We start from the raw sequence: 17,865 nt of genomic DNA, 5'->3' as shown, positions 1-17,865 counted from the left end.
CCACACTCGATGCACCCTTCTGTAAACCAGAGGAGGAAAGCGCCCAGCTCCTTCATGTGCACCGCTGATGTCTGCGCTTGCCCTAGGCGCTGAGATAGTGACGCGATAAGCCCGCGATACTGCTGGAGGTTGTTGATACAATCGTGCCCTCTTCTGCCATCGTAGGGCGGCAACAGCGAGCCCAGTGTCCCCCAATGAGTGTGTCCAAATATGAAGAGGCGTTCTTCAGTGACAGAATCCGTCAGTCTCTTGCTTGTACATGGTACAAGAGGAACTACCGTCGTGATATCCTCTGTATATCTGCCTTTGCCTATATAAGGCGACTCTACGTTCATCCGTCAATGGAACAGAAGATTCAAAGTCTCTTCCCTTTATTTTCTTGCTCTTAGCATTGCTGCAAGGCTAGATTACCCCGCATCAATTATTTCGTCCTTTTTCACGCGCGATTTTTGGTGTCCGTGAAGCCCAACATGGCCATTTCGTCGGATCGTGGTGTTTTCATGAACCCAGCTGAGGAGCAAGAGCTCATCAACCAGCCTCACCTACACATCCTATTCAACCCCATTGACCCAGTACGTTACTCACCTGCATGTTTTGCTGCACATTGATGGAAGAAAAAAAACCAGAAGAAGAAGAATTAGCTAATTAATTCTTGTAACAAGATGCTTGGAAAATGAAACTTTCCCTGACGAATATTGCTAGGTGGATTTGGGGACTTCATGAATTGACGAGGCTGGAAGGAACGGAAGATGCGAGTCAAGATGGAAAACCTGTGAGACAGCCTCGACTCGCTGTATTGGAGGTTACTACCTGCCACCTGCATGTAATGGAAGCTACTTGTATTAAGTACACTAGCTCAGCGTTCGCACGTGACTGCGCGTAGACCAGAATTGTCATCGCAACCTACATCCGTGTATGGCGCCAAAATCAGGTTCCATCCAACGTGACGAGATCTTGCTGTATCAACTGGCATAGTTCCTGATATGTGCAAATTTATGGGAGACGAACACCTTTGCCAACGTCTCGCTACTATGAGGCGAAATTGAGCCACGATCCATCTTTCAGTGATGCTTGATTGAAATAATGACCTACGGGCTGCTGTTGCCACACCATCCGTTGCCCACTTGAAGTTACGCACCCTTGTACCACCGAATCGAACACACACCAGCGCATGAGTTGTTCGTGCTTTTCGAATATATTTTCCTCTTCTACCTTTATACACCTAGGTATTCCATACTCAATCGAGGACAACATGCCAGCCACCAAAAGAAAGAGGCAGGCGCGCTTGACCTTCGAGCCGACCGGTGCATCAAGTTCGCCCGATCAGCGCATGCCGCCTACTCGAATCAGGTATTCAAATCAGCCGGCCATGTCGCCGTCACGCTCGTCGCCCTTGAAGCCGGTGAGCTTGAAGCGTTCCCCTGGCACTCAACATACAATTGGCGAAGTTACGGGCATGGGTATGTCCATTATTTTGTTGTTTTGTCTTCTTTTGTTCAGTTATATCCAACTTTTGATTGTTTCAGTTGAGCGCTCTCTTGCACTGGTGATTGTCTTTTTGACCTCCCCACGTCTACGTCACCCCGAAGTGAGCTGCTATTGAGCATAGCCATCTCAGTTTGCAATTTACCTGTGATATTCTATTCCATCTGCACTTTTCTACGTCTTGCATCCCTGCCCTAATCTGTTAGGCCAATTTCTTACCACAAGATGCGGACAGGCAAGGTCAGCGCCAGTCAGCCTGCCGCTAGCTTCATGCCCAGATTTACAGGCAGCCAGCGTCGCGCCCAAGCTGACTCATCTGACGAGGAGGCCGCGACCGAAGGTGTGACTTTGCATGATGGCTCCGACGATGAGGATGAACTGCCATCTCTCGAGCACATCCCACCGCCGCGCTCTTCTCAGTCTGTGTCTACGAGATTGAAGCGCACTGTGCTGTCTGACGACGATGATGAAGAGGTAGACGATGAGGAAGATGACCAGCCTGTACCTCCCAGCTCACTGCGACGTCGAGCTCCTATTGTCAACCTGGACTCTGATGAAGATGATGAACTGGTTGTCCTATCTCCAGCAAAGAGGAGAAATGTCGGCCATAGTTCACAGCCACGCCGGTCTAGCAGCGGTGGAAGTTCATCAGATGACCAAGCCATCAAATCTCCCACGAAGTCGGCCAGGAAGCTTGTCGCCAGAAAAGGTAGATTGAGTCAACATCCAGCTTCATCACCAAGCAAGCGGCATAAAGGCCATCGAAGCGACAAGCAAAAGAAGATGGAGTTGCTCAGACGTCGGAGAGCCGGTGAAAAGATCGAACAGCTCACATCGTCGGAATCGGAGGATGATGGTGAGAAACGAGGGCTTTACGACACGGACAGTGACGAAGGAATGCAAGCCTTGAAGGAGTTTGATGACGACGACGATGAACTGGAAGTTGAGCCTGAGATTCCATCACCTTCGAAAAAGTCCAAAAAGTCCAAAAAGTCAAAGTCAACCAAGAAAGCGCCCGAGCAAGGCAGCGACGAGGAGAAAGACAGTGATCTGGACTCTTTTATCGAGTGGGACGAAGATGGACCTCTTGGCGCACCTGATATCGCTATACCCCTAGAGTTCACTGCCCAGGCGACTATGCCATTGAAGGATCAGTTCCCATTTGTAGTGGAATGGCTGGTACACAATCGGATTAACCCCCGTTTTGACCGAGAAGACCCAATGTACGTCAACGCATGGCGCAAGCTGGATGACGAATTTCGTGGCTTAGCCTCTTCCAAATTCACCAGCTCGGCATGGAAGCCCGAATTCTACCGTACCCTTCACAGCCGGCCGAAGATTGATACCTATGAAATGGACGCGGGCGATGCGGGCAAGTATGAAACTTGCGAGGCGTGCGGTCGTAGTGGACACCCGGCAACTTGGCGCATTGAGTTCCAAGGCTCACCGTATCGGAAAGAGACGCTGGACGAAATCGAATCTGATTCGGACTCCGACAGCGATGAAGATGACGACCACGCCTCGGTCGACTCGCGAGGCAACTCCTCCTCCGACCAACAAGCAGTGGGTTGTGGGCTCGACTTGCTGCAGTAACGCCGAGACAGCGCACAGCCTGTATCATTGGAAGTATGCGTTGAAGGAGTGGGTCGAGGATCGACTCGAGAGAGACGGCTGGATGAAGCCAGACAAGCTTAAGGAGCGTGAGAAGCTGAAGCCCAAGAAGCGCAGTAAGCTAGCCAACACCATTGTCGATGGCTGGCGCGCGTCGGGGGTCGTGAAAGCTCTCTATGGCGACTTCAAACAGAACCTCGAGAGCGCCCGGAACAAGACGACTACGGGACGTGGTCGCTGGCGTTAGGATTTTCACTAGGCATATCTGCAAAAGCAGCGGTGGTCTAGGGCAGACGAATTCGTTATGCGGTATGAATTATGGAAGCATGGGCTTTTTTGGCATGAAAGTTTCCGGCCAGTGATAGGAGGCAATATTGTTTTCAGGCATGGCATTGCGCGGGGGTTTCCTATCGATTTTGAGTCTCTTAAAAGGGACTCGACAGGGCATCGCATGAAATGCGGCGACTACACTCCACTTGGGGTGTGGCCAGGCTGCAAAGCATTTGATGTAAAGTAAGGGGACAGGCATACATTCATAATCGATCGTTTATTCTGACAGAAAAGAGCACACTACCCGGTCAGATAGGCTGTATAAATAACAAGTTTTCCGGCCTGGTCCAGCTCATGGTGTGTACGAAAATCAATTTGGTACCAGCTTCACTTGGCAACGCGAGACGTCCTTGAAGGATTTCACTACTACTTTCGTCATTGAACCCGCCCCATGGATCCGCGCTCTCTCAGCTGTACTGCTGCACATAGGCCTTGCGGTGCTCGTTCTCATCCAACTCGTTGCTTCGGTTCAGGGGCGTCCACTTGGGCTCGTCCTTGAACAGACGCATGGCCTGAATGTACTGCAATCGTGTTAGATACAAATATTCAATGAAACCCCCAGTACTCAGCGCTGGTGATACTTACGTTGCTCTCGCTTGTGGTAAATCTGTGGTAAATCCCAGGAGGCAAGATGATCAGGTCGTCCTGTGTGTGATGGATATTATTAGTTGCCCGCAACTCACAAGTCGTAGCAACTACATAACAATGAACAACATACCTTCTCCAGATAGATGCGCATCCACTCATCGCCGTGGCTGCGGACGTCGAAGTAGCCGGCGCCGTCGCGGATGTAGCGGATCTCCTCGTCCTCGTGCAGGTGCTCGGAGAAGAAGCTCTTGACCTTGTCCTCGTACACGGCGCCCATCTTCTCGGGGCTCACGGTGACCTCATCGCGGTTGCGGTACCCGCGCTCCTCGGCCAGCTTGTCCACCGTCGCCAGCGTCGGGTGCCGCGAGTAGGTCACGCCCACGGCCGCCAGCTCGGCCTCGCTCAGGGCGCGGCCGCTGTCGTGGGGGAGACGCTGGTCGCCCTGGTGGTGGTGGTTGTCATGGTTAGATGTGGACTGAGAAATAAAGAGATAAATAAAAAAAGGGGAAGGGGAGGGATTGGTTCAGGGGTGGCGAGGTGAGAAGGGGCATTCTTTGGGAGTATTCGATGCCTGTTCGGTAAAGCCAAAGTGGAGATCGAAAGGGGAATCTGCCATGTTCGCCATGATGATGAGATGAGTATCTCACGATGTGCGCAATGGGTCACGGCTGGAGTGGGTTGAAGTTGTGCCCGTGAAGCATGACGATGCGGGGTTTGATGGACATGCAACTCCTTCATCGTTCGTTCGCGTTTTTCGACTTACCTCGACATTGTCGTACCAGTAGGCCTTCATTTTGTGGGAGTTTTTGTCGTCCTGTTCTTGGGTATCAAATCACGGGAGCAATGAGTCGTTGAGAATAAAAACAAAATCATAAATATGATATTTCTTCACATGAGGAGCAGAGCGACCGTCTCATCTTGATATACCACGGCCCCGACGGTGAACCTACTTTCGGGGCCAGAAAAAAAGAGAGACCCTGGGAATAGTGCTTGCATATTGCCCCGCCTGAGGCCCTGAGCACGCCATTAGCGCTGATTCGACCGGCTGGTGACGTCGGGTGGGGCAAATAGCACTCACTAGCCAGACATGCCCGACTGGCCGGATCGATTATTGTCAGCATGGTGCAGACAGCAGATTCATCAGTGTGGCATCGTCAAGTATTACCAGCGCATCTTGCAGGTACCGTTGACGCGTAGGCATCAGCTGTACATATAGCGAAACGGCGGCCAGCACTGAAGCAGCAAACGTCTTAGTTGCGACAGCGATACCCTTGACTGGACATTGCTGCTACAAAGGTTAACAAGTGCCGAGTGCATTGAATATACGACAGGGCGATGCGACATTTGTTACACACGTTCGACAGTCATTTCGACCCGCGAGTGACTGAGCCCAAAGAGATTCTGACTCGTCTATACGCAACATGAATAACAAAGCGGAGTATCAGGCACGAGACTGCAGAGAGTCAACTCTATCAATGTATTCCTTTGTAATCATGTAACCCACCATAAGTACAAACGAATGCGCGGTTAGCACACTTCGTTCAAGCACACCGCTATTGATGTAAAGGTCAACCTTGTCTAACGCCGTAATTGATATCCCCTATGCGGTCCTTGCCATGCCTCGACATCGTAAAAGTAGAATTCAAACGCTTGCAGGAATCGAATACTGATTTGCCAAGCCCCTTCCTTATCGGACCTCCGCAGCGGCCAGATCAGGACCGCCGCCAACGGCAAATTCATTATCAATGGCCGTAGCGGCTTCCTCGCGCGGACGGCCCTCGAAGATCCGGCGCCACCAGCTCGGAGGGTCCAGAGGCCTCGAGCCATTATGCATCGGTGGGTAGACATCCGTGAAGAAGTACCAGATGTGACCAATCACAACACCCATGATCTCGTCCTTGGGAATGGTCCCGTGCATAACGAGGCTGAATCCCATCAGTACCCACGGCAGGTACGGAGCAGTAAACACGAGAAGACCCAGGAAGCTAAGTCGGGTGTCGGGGTTCCGGCGCGACCAAATGTACACCATGATCGAGGATAGAGGGTGCCCGAGGAACGGCATGGCGACCAACGGCGACAGGACGAGGAGAAAGGCCATCGAGTACATGAGCAGCCAGGAGAAATAGGCTGGCGACCGACCAGAGGATTCTTCGAGGAGGCGCGAGTATCGTTGCAGGAAGTAGACGTGGAACAAGAGGTCGAGAGAGAACGGCCCGAAGTAGAGGAATGTCGTCAACATCCGCCAATACTGTATAGGGCTGTTAGAAACTTGCGCAATACAAGGGAGGTACATGCAGGGTCTCGACTAAGAAAAAGCTTACCTCTCCCTTGGTGAAAACGGTGCGAACACTATAGAACAGTTGGTATGGCGACACCATCTGGCACTGGACAAGGGCGCTCGTCAGGACGGTGGCTGTCGTCCACCATCGTGTGCAGATGGGCATCTCCCAGAACCAGGCTTCCAGAGGGTTGCGACCGCCATCGCCGGGGATCATTTGATCCATGATGAGTTTCTGGGGACGTGATGTAGTTGAAGGTATTGGTATCAAAAGATCTCGGTGTTAGTTGTGTCGCTGGTTGTACGTTACGGAGCTTCGGCGTAGATAAGACAGTCTGCGGTCAGAGTGACGGATGAGTTCGGTGGGTTCGGATGTGCTGCAACAAACGAACAGCAGTCTAGAAATGCGTACAAGACGGCATGCAAGGAGGAAGTGGGCGTCAATCGAAACAAAAAGCAATGCAGTGTAATATATGGAATTGAGGAGAGCGGTATTTATTGCACCTCTTCTCTGCGTTTCGCTAACTGCAGAGAGGTGTGATCTGGCTTCTAGGCAGGATGGCTGTGTTGGAAATAGGTTAACCTTATTAGCGGACGTTGGGTGTGTTACTCAATTCAATGACAGGTATGGCGGCCAAGTCATCGTTCGGAGTTCACTAATCCATAGAGAGCGGACGTGGAAGGACAAGTGGAGGGTGGTGGAATGATGCACAAGTATTATCGTGGAGATGTTTATGCAGTGTATAAATTCAGGGGGCTCGGGGGCCAAGGGGCCACACACCACAGGTAGTGCCAACCAGCCACTCGATATCTGTGGCTGCAATTAGCTGGGTCCACTAGAAACGCCCGAGCTTTTCAATTAAAATGAAAAGGGAAAGGTTGGGCGGGCCCCGACGCGGGAAAGCGCGACAGGGAGCGCGTCGTTTCGTGATGCGCCCAATTGAAGGATGGAATTCCAGTACCAGCCACTCGAATTTGTCGCCAATTCCTCCCCTTCATAAGCGCGCTTCCCTGCCAACTATCCAAAATCAGTTTCGTTGTTCCCTTTCCCTTTTACATTTGCATTCCAATTGCTACCATCCATCGACGAGTTCGACAATTCCCTCCTTCCATTTAGGGTTCGTCGAGTCTCGCCAACATCTCCGCATCCTCTTCCTTGCGGGCCTGTTGCAGCAAGCTCGATCTCTCGTTGTCGCATCTGCTGTCGCACCTTGCGCCTGAACTTTGCGACTTTTCTCCTTGGAGCGCTTTGTTCGCCGAGTCGTGCTCTACACTCCTTTTGGACTCGTCTCTCGTTTCTTGATATTTCATCAACTGCACACATGAATCGAGGTGGTGCCGGCGGGGGTCGGGGTCGGGGTCGGGACCGTGGACGGCCGTCCGGAGGTGGCCGGGGAGGCAATGCCTCCGCGGGCGCTGCACCTGCAGTACAGCGTAAGTCACTCATTCCGCCTCTTCAATGATATCACCGATCTTGTTACTAATGCGGTTTTCTTTTAGCTGGTGACCCAGTTCCCATTGGCCGAAAGCGACGCTACAGACCGGGTACCAAAGCCCTCAGAGAAATCAGGAGACTCCAATCCAACACCGACTTATTAATACGGAAGCTTCCCTTCGCTCGTCTCGTAAGCTCACACTACCTTTCAGCCACTTTGCTTGGTTTGCGGCCACTAACTTGCAATCGATAGGTGCGTGAAGTCGCCCTGCAGTTCCGACCCAGAGACGAAGGTATGCGATGGCAGTCACAAGCCATCATGGCTCTACAAGAAGCGGCTGAAGCTTTCCTCGTACATCTTTTCGAAGACACCAACCTGTGTGCGATACACGCCAAGCGAGTTACGATTATGCAGAAGGACATCCAATTGGCAAGGAGAATTCGCGGTGTCTGGGGTGGCATTGGCTAAGATTCGGCTGTGGTGTGGACGGAAGAAAGACAAAAAAAACTTGATACCCATACTGCTTGGCATTCACTTGCAGCCGCGGAGTTCGGATTGCTTTTACTGTGTACAATTTGTAAGGGAGGATTTTGCGAAGGCGTTGGGGGTATATCTGCTAAGACTCGGCCAGCGATGTCGAGGCTTATTGTTCTAGATCGTTGCCAGCTCGTCGTCAGCTCCGGGTTTCTTTGGGCTCGTTCTGGCCCAGGAAACATAGAACTAGAGCTCTGAGAAGAAGTGATAAAACAAGCGCAACCCTACTGGTTGGATGTTTCAAGCAAATACCTCTTATCTGGTTATCTTTGTATGGTCGCATAATGATGAATGCACTGCTCTCCGGTTACTGATATCGTTTCAAGGCGGGCTGGGTGCTCGCTTCGTCGTGATCAGGGGGACCCATGGATCAGGGGGACCCATGCACATTCGAACCGCATCATAAAATATCCGGGTTTCCCAACGCGAGCCTAGGTGGCGTGCGCCAAGTGGCGGACCGAGACTGGGTAGAAGGCCCATCGTTCGACCGTTAGGAGACGGCTGATCTGCCTCCTTCCAGATGGAGAGGCATCGTCGACATCCGATATTCCATCCGCGAGTGTTCTTTCCAGAGCCGGGCATAAGCTGCGACCCCTAAAGAAGCGGGAAACCCTCAAGGCATCATCACTGGCTCATGGGAGCTACGGAAGGCGGGATCTGATGGCCTCCGCATCTACTTCCGATACTATAGGGCTGGAATTCTGGAAGTATACCATGACTACTCGGTGCCATATGCCCATATCTTGGGTAATAATGAATATACCTATTGCAGTGTCTTGCTATTCAGTTCTGCCGGTTGCCACCGCTCCCCCACCAAAGCTTTGAGAATTGACCCCTCGAGTCCTAGTGCCCCGCGATTTGGCGATTGACTCACAGAGGACCCAGTGTGAAGTTGGGTGATACATTGCTTGCTTCCAGTTTTTCTTTCTTTCTGGGATCCTAGACGTGTGCGTCCATACTAGACTTTCATCCTATCGAAGAGTAGAGAGAAAGTCCTTGATCGATGCGTCGTCCGAGTGGAGTCAGTCCCTAGTACTCACGATCAATACCCAACGAAAACATGGCGGACGCGAATAAGATCGTCGAAGGCCTTCAGAATGCCACCCTGAAGGACCTCAAGGGAACCGAGAAGCGAGATGCTCTCATTGCTATCGAGAAGAAGTACCAGCAACAATGGGAGAGCGCGGGTCTCTTTAACGCCGATGCTCCCTCGACGTCTGACATCCCCCTCAACTCCATCACCCCGGCCGAGCTTCGTGAGAAGTACCCCAAGTTCTTCGCAACCGTTGCCTTCCCATACACGAACGGACGTCTTCACGTTGGCCACGCCTTCTCTTGGACCAAGGTTGAGTTCCATGTTGGCTATGCCCGTATGAACGGTCTCAACGTCCTGTGGCCTCAAGGATACCATTGTACCGGTCTTCCCATCAAGGCTTGTGCAGACAAGCTGGTAAAGGAGGTCGAGAAGTTCGGTCGAGATTTCGAGAAATATAAGGAGGAAGACGAGCCTGTGGTTGAGGCTGTCGCGGCTCCTGCTAAGAAAGAAAGGGAAGATGTTACCAAGTTCTCAGCCAAGAAGGGCAAGGCCAATGCCAAGGCTGTGAAGATGAAGTACCAATTCCAGATCATGCAGGCCATGGGAATTCCCATCCAGCAGATTCACCTTTTCGCAGACCCTGCCTACTGGCTCGAATACTTCCCGCCGCTCGTCAAGCACGATCTTTCCAACTTTGGTTGCCGTATTGATTGGAGGAGACAATTCGTCACCACCGATGCGAACCCTTACTTCGACGGCTTCGTCCGATGGCAGATGAACCGCCTCCGAGAGCTGAACAAAATCAAGTTCGGAAAGCGGCACACTATTTACTCAATCAAGGATGGCCAACCCTGCATGGACCACGACCGAAGCGAAGGAGAGGGTGTTAACCCCCAGCTCTATGTCGGCATCAAGATGCAAGTCTTCGAATTCTCCGAGAAGGCTCAGGCTCTGAAGAGCAAAGTCCCAGGGAGCGCCAAGATCTACCTCGTCCCAGCCACTCTCAGGGCAGAGACTATGTACGGACAGGTAGCCTGCTTTGTAGCACCCAAGATCACCTATGGGTTGTATAAGGCGAACGAAAACGAATACTATATCATTACGGAGAGAGCCGCTAAGAACATGGCCCACCAGGAGATCTTCGCCAAGGAAGGCGCGATTGAGAAGGCAGCAGACGTCCCAGGCTCTGACCTGATTGGATCTCTGGTCGATGCACCTTTCAGCTTCCACAAGGATGGAGTTCGCGTCTTGCCGATGGAGTCTATCCTTGAGACGAAGGGAACTGGTGTGGTTACATGCGTTCCTTCAGATTCCCCTGATGACTTTGTCATGATTAAAGACCTCGCCAAGAAGGCGGAGTACTATGGCATTCAGAAGGAATGGGCAGAGCTCGAGATTAAGCCTATCATCCAGACACCCACCTCAGATCTCATCGCCGAAGCCTTGGTGAAGAAGTTGAAGATCGCATCGCCTAAGGACGCGAAGCCCCTGAAGGAGGCGAAAGAGCTCGCCTACAAGGAAGGATTCTACCAGGGACACATGCTGGTAGGAGACTTCAAGGGCGCGAAGGTAGCTGATGCGAAGCCCAAGGTGCGGTCTCAACTTATCGACGCTGGCCTGGCCTTTGAGTATGCCGAGCCTGAAGACAAGGTTGTCAGCCGAAGTGGAGACGAGTGTACTGTGGCGCTTATGGAACAGTACTACATCGATTATGGTGAGGATTCGTGGCGCGAACAGGTTGTCGAGCACGTTAAGGAAGGACTCAACACTTACTCAAACGACACACGTAATGCTTTCAATGGCGTTCTCGACTGGCTCAAGCAGTGGGCGTGTGCACGAACGTACGGCCTTGGCTCCCGCCTTCCTTGGGCGCCTGAGTACCTAGTAGAGAGTTTGAGTGACTCCACGGTATACATGGCCTACTACACCGTTGCTCACTACCTCCACAGCGACAACTTTGGCCGAGAGAAGGGCAAAGGCAACATTGCTCCTGAACAGATGATCGACGAAGTCTGGGACTACATTCTTTGCCGTACCGAGCTCACCGACGAGGTCCTTGCCAAGTCCAAGATCCCTAAGGAGACCCTTGAGGCGATGCGTCGTGAATTCTCTTACTTCTATCCTTTGGACCTTCGTGGCAGTGGTAAAGACCTAATTCCCAACCACTTGACTTTCTTCTTGTACAATCATGTCGCCCTTTTGGACAAGGAGTACTGGCCTCGGGGTGTTCGAGCCAACGGACATTTGCAGCTCAACGGCGAGAAGATGTCTAAGAGCACTGGCAATTTCATGACGCTTGATGATGGTTCGTTTTTCCATCTCCTCATCTGGTATGGCTTATTAACACGTATCCTTAGTTGTGAAGAAGTATGGCGCGGACGCGTCCAGAATCGCCCTTGCTGATGCCGGCGACACTATTCAAGACTCCAACTTCGTCGAGGATGTCGCTGATAACACAATGTAAGCAACAATGCTATTACCCCAACCAGATGAACGAAAGCTAATGTAATGCACCATAGTCTTCGACTCCATACCCTCAAGGATTGGTGTGAGGAGATGGCTCAAAGCCAGGAGCTCCGGACGGAGATGAACGACTTTGACGACCCACTCTTCGATAACGAGATGAACGCGCTCATCAATGAAGCCAAGCAGAACTACGACGATACGAACTACAAATCTGCCTTGAAGTCTTGCTTCTTCGACTTCGTCAACGCCAAGGATGTCTACAGAGCTGCCTGCGGTGCTGCTGGTATCCCGATGAACAAGGCTATGGCCATGAAGTACATCCGACTTCAGGCTCTTTCCCTCACCCCTATTGCTCCTCATTGGGCTGAGTACATCTGGATGGAGGTTCTCAAGGAGCCTAAGACCATTCAGCTTGCCAGGTGGCTAGAGGTTCCGGCAGCCGACCCCAAGCTTAGCGCTGCGCGTGCATACGTCTTAACTACACAATCCAATGTGACATCGGCCGAGTCTGCACAGCTCAAGAAGCTCGCCAAGGGCAAACAGGCCAACTTTGATCCCAAGAAGCCCAAGAAGCTCACCATTTTCTCCACAAAGCTGTTCCCCAAGTGGCAAACACAATGTATCGAGATTCTGAAGGAGACATGGGATGCAAAGACCAACTCGCAGACTTGCACGGACAAGGAATTGAGCGGTCGCATCGCTAAATTGGGCAAGATCAAGGATGCCATGCCTTTCGTTCAGCGCCTGAAGAAGCGACTCCGCGACGGTGAGCCTGCCAACGAGGTAATGGAGCGCCAGCTTGCGTTCGACGAGTCCAAAACCTTGGTTCTCATGGTGCCCGGTCTGAAGCGAGCAGCCGGCCTTGCAGCAGTGAGTGTGATTGAGATCTTAGAGGATACCAAGAAGGGCACCGATCTCCTGAGTGGTGGCGCGGTGGACATTACGGCCCAGGTGGCTGAACAGGCGGTACCTGGTCAGCCTACTTTCTTGTTCGAGAACATAGAAGCATAGAGATCTAAGAACCACCCTTTTCCGGGCAAATAAGAAGAAACACTAGACAAATCAAGTTCCCAGCAATTTTTCATCGTCTGGGAGGACTGTATTACCCACACATCTATCAGCCCTAAATGGGCTTCGAATGCTACTAGAAGACTATGCGTATAGATTACAACGATCGCAGCGGCATCGCCAATTCCTACAGGGCTTACACTTCCATCCATAACATTGCAGCACTCTCAAGTACCGCAGGCCCATATGAAGACCCTACAATGGACATTTGGCGGATTCACCGGTAGTGCAAGCAGTAGTGGAAATCTGGAAAAAAGAAGGTTCTTAGAATATCGCTTTCATACAATCTGCTGTCACCTGTCCTCGATACATTTGTCGGATCTCGGTGTTATCCGGGATGTCGTCTCGGAGTACTAATTATGACATGGTTGTCATCCCGGTTAAATCCCAATGTTTCTCGGGGGGGGGGGCGAAAGCGGTATGCGGGGCTAGTGTCACTTGCCCATTTACAAATGTTAGGCCAAAACGTTAGATGAACGTCGCTGCGGCAATGTTATCGATTTCTACCAATGACATAAAGGCGAAGCCGGCGAAATCAAGAACAATTGATCTTCAATACGTTACAGGCATGGTATAACAGGTTGCGCATTGAAGACAAACACCAGCTATTGAGATGTGGTGATGGATGCAAAGAGCTCATCCGAGGTGGCTCACACCTCGCCAGGTAGTAGCATCGCGCCCCCACGGCCCAAACTGCTACTACCCGCCAGCTGTGATCCTCCTATGCCAAATACTCCGCGGAGGCAGCTTGTATGGATTGTGGGTAACTACTCTTCGTATGTGTCATTGATCAAACAATTTTACTCACAGACTCTTGCCTTATTCTAGGTTTTTGGTGGCACCGGCCACATGGGCCGCTCGCTGGTGAAATGCGCCCTGTCGCGTGGCGATCTGGTCACTGCCGTCGGCCGTACCTTTGAGACCACTCCCGAGGCCATGGCCCAGCAGCACCCGGGTCCCAACAGCTTAGGTCTCCTATGCGACGTGCGGGCGCGCGACAGCGTGGCGCGGGTCATCGAGCGCACGCAGCAGCATTTCGGCCGCATCGATGTCGTGGCCAACTGCAGCGGCTACGGCGTCATCGGGGCGTGCGAGGACCAGGACGACCACGAGATCCGCAACCAGTTCGAGACCAACTTCATGGGCACGCTGCACATCATCCAGGCCTCGCTCCCCTACTTCCGCGAGCAGCGCGGCGGCCGCTACCTCATCTTCAGCTCGACCAGCGGCGCGCTGGGCGTCCCCGGCCTGGGGCCCTACTGCGCGACCAAGTACGCGGTCGAGGGCCTGATCGAGGCGATGCTGTACGAGATCGACAGCTTCGGCGTCAAGGCGACGCTGGTGGAGCCGGGCCTGGTGCGGCGCGACGAGCCGGCCGACGACGGCGGGCAGGAAGGGGCGGGCCAGTCACTGCCGCTGCCGACGTGGGGCCACTTCCTCATCAAGCCGGCGTCGGAGCCGTACGCGCACCCGGCCAGCCCGGCGCTGCACGCCAAGCGCATGGTGCAGTGGCTGGGCGACAAGCAGCCCACGAGCGCGGTCAAGTGCGCCGAGCTCGTCTGGCAGCTCGGCCACTGCGCCTACCCGCCCCTCCGGCTCGTGCTCGGCAGCTACGCCATCGAGAGCATCCGCGACCGCCTCCGCAGCGTCACCGAGGAGCTCGAGGACTGGAAGCACCTCCACCACGCGCCGCCGCCCGAGGTCCTCGAGGCGGCTGCGGCGGCGGCTGCGGCGTCGGAGGCGAGTGACCCGCAACGAAGGGGCGGCAGTGTCAGTTCGGCGACGGGACAGCCGCAGCAGCAACAGCGAACACAACAGCAGGACAAGGAGAAGGGGCCCGAGATCAAAACCGAGGATGGCGACGAGGACGAGGAGATGGCGGGTGAGTCGGGCGGCGAGATGCAAGATCAGATCATGGTCATTACTTGAGTCCAATTTACTAGGCTACCCATGGCACGGATACAAGGGATGCTGGGGAACGCAGGAAATCACCTGCAGCGATCATTTAATATAGCTCTCAATAAGGCATATGCTATTTCCTGGTCATATTTCCATATCCAAAATACCTACCTAAAATAAGCAATCCCTTCGCGGGCTGTGGCGGTCTGGGCGGGCTGATACGTGTCTCTACATGTACATGCCTTTTTGTAGCGGTCTTCCAGTCTTCTTGAATGCACAACATGCAAGATATGAGAAGCTTGACCACGAGCTAAGCCCCAGCCCAACCAGGAGATGCATTGCAGACAGTGGCAGTGAACAGTCCACGAATCTGGCCACATTGACCTGGCTGGCCAATAGCGGTGTTTGCTCGAGATCAATTGCGATCGTGCGGTTTATGCTATGGAGTTCCTCTGGTGTCGGGGCAGAGCCGGGGGAACATTGTCTGCGCAGAGAAGCATTTCTAATTTTACGCTCCGTCCTTGGCGGCGCATGGGCCAAGGGCTGGTTAAGCCTCTTCAGGGCATAGTGCCGTCTCCAGTACATACCAGGTAATAGACCAACCTTGGGCAAAAGTTGAGTCGATGTGTCCATCAAATATGCCGGGCTTGTTTTGCAACAAATGTTTGCTGACAAGCATAATCTGTTGCAGCAAGTGATGCAGGTTCGTCTGATTGTACCTCGGAGAGAACTCTGCGGGCCGGCGAGCGAATGATTGCGGCCACCTGGGGAAGACGGAGGACAGTTTGACACGTTTGACAGCTTGCGCTGCGGGCTGAAAGAAGAGACCAGAGTGATTGATCAATAGGTCTGTCTAATCGTTATCTCAAAGTACAGTGATAGTGCCTGCGCTGGGTGCGTGCCTATTCGTCGAATCAGGCAACGCGCGTTCTGGCGCCGGCTCGCTTGGGGTTTTGCTCTCGGTGGCAGCTGTTGGCGTGTCGGGTCCACTGCTCGTTCTTCTACTTTGCCCTTCTGAGCAGCCTAGAGGAGACTTTCAGAGTCGTCCGGCCTGCACGCAAGCCAAAGTTGCGCAACCCTGCGCCCCAGTAGCTTTAACCTAGCCGTTTTCCCCTTTAATTGTCAGCTCCTATTGACCGACCCCAGCCCAGGCTGTGACTACCTGCAATTCATCAATTTCCATCCCAGACCTGAAAAAAGGAAGCCAGCTTTCCCTTTTCTTCATCCCGCCTTGTGATCGACATTCGCCTTCCTCGACTCTCTGTCGCCTATCGATCCCTTCTTTCTTGCTTCGACCATCTCTTGCGACACTTCACACTCGTTTATTCCACTCTAGAATCTCTACCCACCCCAGAGATCACCCCCATCGTCGCAAACATGTCGGACAAGAAGAACGAAGATTACGTCGTCAACATGGACTCTGCCCGGAGCCCTCGATCGCCCTTTGGCAGCGAGAAGGAGCCCTTCATCCCCACGCGACCGGCGCGCGCCGCTGCTCCCCCAAGGCTCTGATCCAGACCATCGGCCGCTTCGAGAACAGCCCTCCCGTCTCCGTTCTGGCCTACTGCTTGTCCTCCATCAGCATGACCGTCGTCAACAAATATGTCGTGTCCGGCACCGAGTGGAACATGAACTTCTTCTACCTCGCCGTTCAGGTAAGCATAGATACATACATATACACTAAAGCCCGCAGCACTTTTGTCACCTCGGCTATAGAGCTCGAACCCACCCATTGACCATGTCAACCTTTTGTGTAGTCAATTGTCTGCATCGCGACCATCGAGGGCTGCCGGCAAGCTGGCCTGATCAAGAACCTGGCCCCGTTCGACACCAACAAGGGCAAGCGCTGGTTCCCCATTTCGCTTCTCCTCGTCGGTATGATCTACACAAGTATCAAGTCTCTCCAGTATCTATCGGTCCCCGTCTACACCATCTTCAAGAACTTGACCATCATCGTCATCGCCTACGGTGAGGTGCTCTGGTTCGGAGGCAGCGTCACCCCTTTGGCTCTCCTGTCCTTCGGTCTCATGGTGCTGAGCTCCGTCGTCGCCGCCTGGGCCGATACCGCCCACGCCAGCCAGACCGAGGAGGCCGCTGCTGCTCTGGCCACCTTGAACGCCGGATATGCCTGGATGGGCCTGAATGTGTTCTGCACCGCTTCCTATGTTCTCGGTATGCGTAAGGTCATCAAGAGCATGAACTTCAAGGATTGGGACAGTACGTACTCTCCCTTATTATGCTAATCAAGCGAAGACATGGAAATTTTGCTAACAACTCGACTTAGCCATGTTCTACAACAACCTGCTCACCATCCCTGTCCTGATCGTTGCCTCTCTTGTCGCCGAGGATTGGTCCAGCGAGAACTTCGCCAAGAACTTCCCTCCCGAGACGCGTAACAGTATCCTTATTGGTATGATCTACTCTGGAATGGGTGCCATCTTCATCTCATACTGCTCCGCCTGGTGCATCCGATGCACGTCCTCCACCACCTACTCGATGGTCGGAGCCCTCAACAAGCTCCCCATTGCCATCAGCGGCTTCATCTTCTTCGCCGCCCCTGTCACGCTTGGTGGTGTGTCGGCCATCTTCATTGGTTTCGTTAGTGGTATCGTCTACGCCTGGGCCAAGGTGCGCCAGTCCGAGGTGGCCAAGAACTCGCTGCCCATTGCGCAGCCAACCATGAGTGCCAGCTCTCAGAGCAACCGCGATGCCAACTCATGAGGCCGGGTTTAGCGGGTTGGTTGGTTACCGACGAAGAAAAAAACCCACAGCTACGAAGTCCACGACAGAGCGTCTTTCCCATTCTTGGCGGGGGGCTAGCAGATCCTGCGAGACGGCTGTTGCAACCCCCGTCCCTATTTTGCCGCTTACATTAGATGTATAATACTTGATCTTCCAAACCTATCTTCCACTACCGCCACCGGCCAGGCCACTTTGGCATAGACTATTTTTTTCGCGAAGGAACGGACTGGAACACGTGGGGCGCGTATGGTCGCAAATCGTTTTTATACATGGGACGGCGCATTACGACGAGTGTTTTGCCCTGGGCAGATGACTCCACAGGAGACTCGAAACTCTACGATGAGGCAATGACAGGCAGGTACAATAAATGATAGGTTATTGTCGCAACAGGA

General features: G+C 53.0%; 7 protein-coding genes across 7 annotated transcripts; 5 read left to right on the top strand and 2 right to left on the bottom strand.

Annotated features, from left to right (window-relative positions):
* Positions 1-1,710: 1,710 nt before the first annotated feature.
* On the top strand, positions 1,711-3,343 carry PG994_009370 (uncharacterized protein; the record flags this gene model as incomplete). Its single annotated transcript, XM_066860779.1, has 2 exons — positions 1,711-3,009; positions 3,050-3,343. 2 exons carry the CDS (start codon positions 1,711-1,713, stop codon positions 3,341-3,343), a joined length of 1,593 nt encoding a protein of 530 aa, XP_066714368.1.
* A 490-nt stretch (positions 3,344-3,833) lies between these two features.
* Positions 3,834-4,807, bottom strand: PG994_009369 (uncharacterized protein; the record flags this gene model as incomplete). Its single annotated transcript, XM_066860778.1, has 4 exons — positions 3,834-3,947; positions 4,012-4,071; positions 4,145-4,456; positions 4,778-4,807. The coding sequence occupies 4 exons, from the start codon at positions 4,805-4,807 to the stop codon at positions 3,834-3,836; spliced, it is 516 nt and encodes a 171-aa protein (XP_066714367.1).
* Positions 4,808-5,701: 894 nt separating this feature from the next.
* Positions 5,702-6,518, bottom strand: PG994_009368 (ER-associated proteolytic system protein; the record flags this gene model as incomplete). Its single annotated transcript, XM_066860777.1, has 2 exons — positions 5,702-6,262; positions 6,336-6,518. The coding sequence occupies 2 exons, from the start codon at positions 6,516-6,518 to the stop codon at positions 5,702-5,704; spliced, it is 744 nt and encodes a 247-aa protein (XP_066714366.1).
* Positions 6,519-7,614: 1,096 nt separating this feature from the next.
* On the top strand, positions 7,615-8,196 carry PG994_009367 (histone H3-like centromeric protein cse-4; the record flags this gene model as incomplete). Its single annotated transcript, XM_066860776.1, has 3 exons — positions 7,615-7,726; positions 7,793-7,917; positions 7,981-8,196. The coding sequence occupies 3 exons, from the start codon at positions 7,615-7,617 to the stop codon at positions 8,194-8,196; spliced, it is 453 nt and encodes a 150-aa protein (XP_066714365.1).
* Positions 8,197-9,322: 1,126 nt separating this feature from the next.
* Positions 9,323-12,775, top strand: PG994_009366 (uncharacterized protein; the record flags this gene model as incomplete). Its single annotated transcript, XM_066860775.1, has 3 exons — positions 9,323-11,603; positions 11,656-11,758; positions 11,818-12,775. 3 exons carry the CDS (start codon positions 9,323-9,325, stop codon positions 12,773-12,775), a joined length of 3,342 nt encoding a protein of 1,113 aa, XP_066714364.1.
* Positions 12,776-13,453: 678 nt separating this feature from the next.
* PG994_009365 (uncharacterized protein) lies at positions 13,454-14,761 on the top strand (the record flags this gene model as incomplete). The annotated part of the gene is made up of 2 exons (XM_066860774.1): positions 13,454-13,591; positions 13,661-14,761. The coding sequence occupies 2 exons, from the start codon at positions 13,454-13,456 to the stop codon at positions 14,759-14,761; spliced, it is 1,239 nt and encodes a 412-aa protein (XP_066714363.1).
* Positions 14,762-16,108: 1,347 nt separating this feature from the next.
* On the top strand, positions 16,109-17,452 carry PG994_009364 (GDP-mannose transporter; the record flags this gene model as incomplete). Its single annotated transcript, XM_066860773.1, has 4 exons — positions 16,109-16,135; positions 16,183-16,386; positions 16,489-16,948; positions 17,016-17,452. The coding sequence occupies 4 exons, from the start codon at positions 16,109-16,111 to the stop codon at positions 17,450-17,452; spliced, it is 1,128 nt and encodes a 375-aa protein (XP_066714362.1).
* Between the last annotated feature and the right edge of the window lie 413 nt (positions 17,453-17,865).

The sequence above is a fragment of the Apiospora phragmitis genome (genome assembly GCF_038363925.1).
Source record: "Apiospora phragmitis strain CBS 135458 chromosome Unknown utg000008l:1.0-3514335.0:1.0-3519231.0, whole genome shotgun sequence".
Classification (NCBI taxonomy): Eukaryota; Fungi; Ascomycota; class Sordariomycetes; order Amphisphaeriales; family Apiosporaceae; genus Apiospora; species Apiospora phragmitis.
Note: the sequence above shows the minus strand (reverse complement) of the source record. Positions and strands in the feature narration are given on the sequence as shown.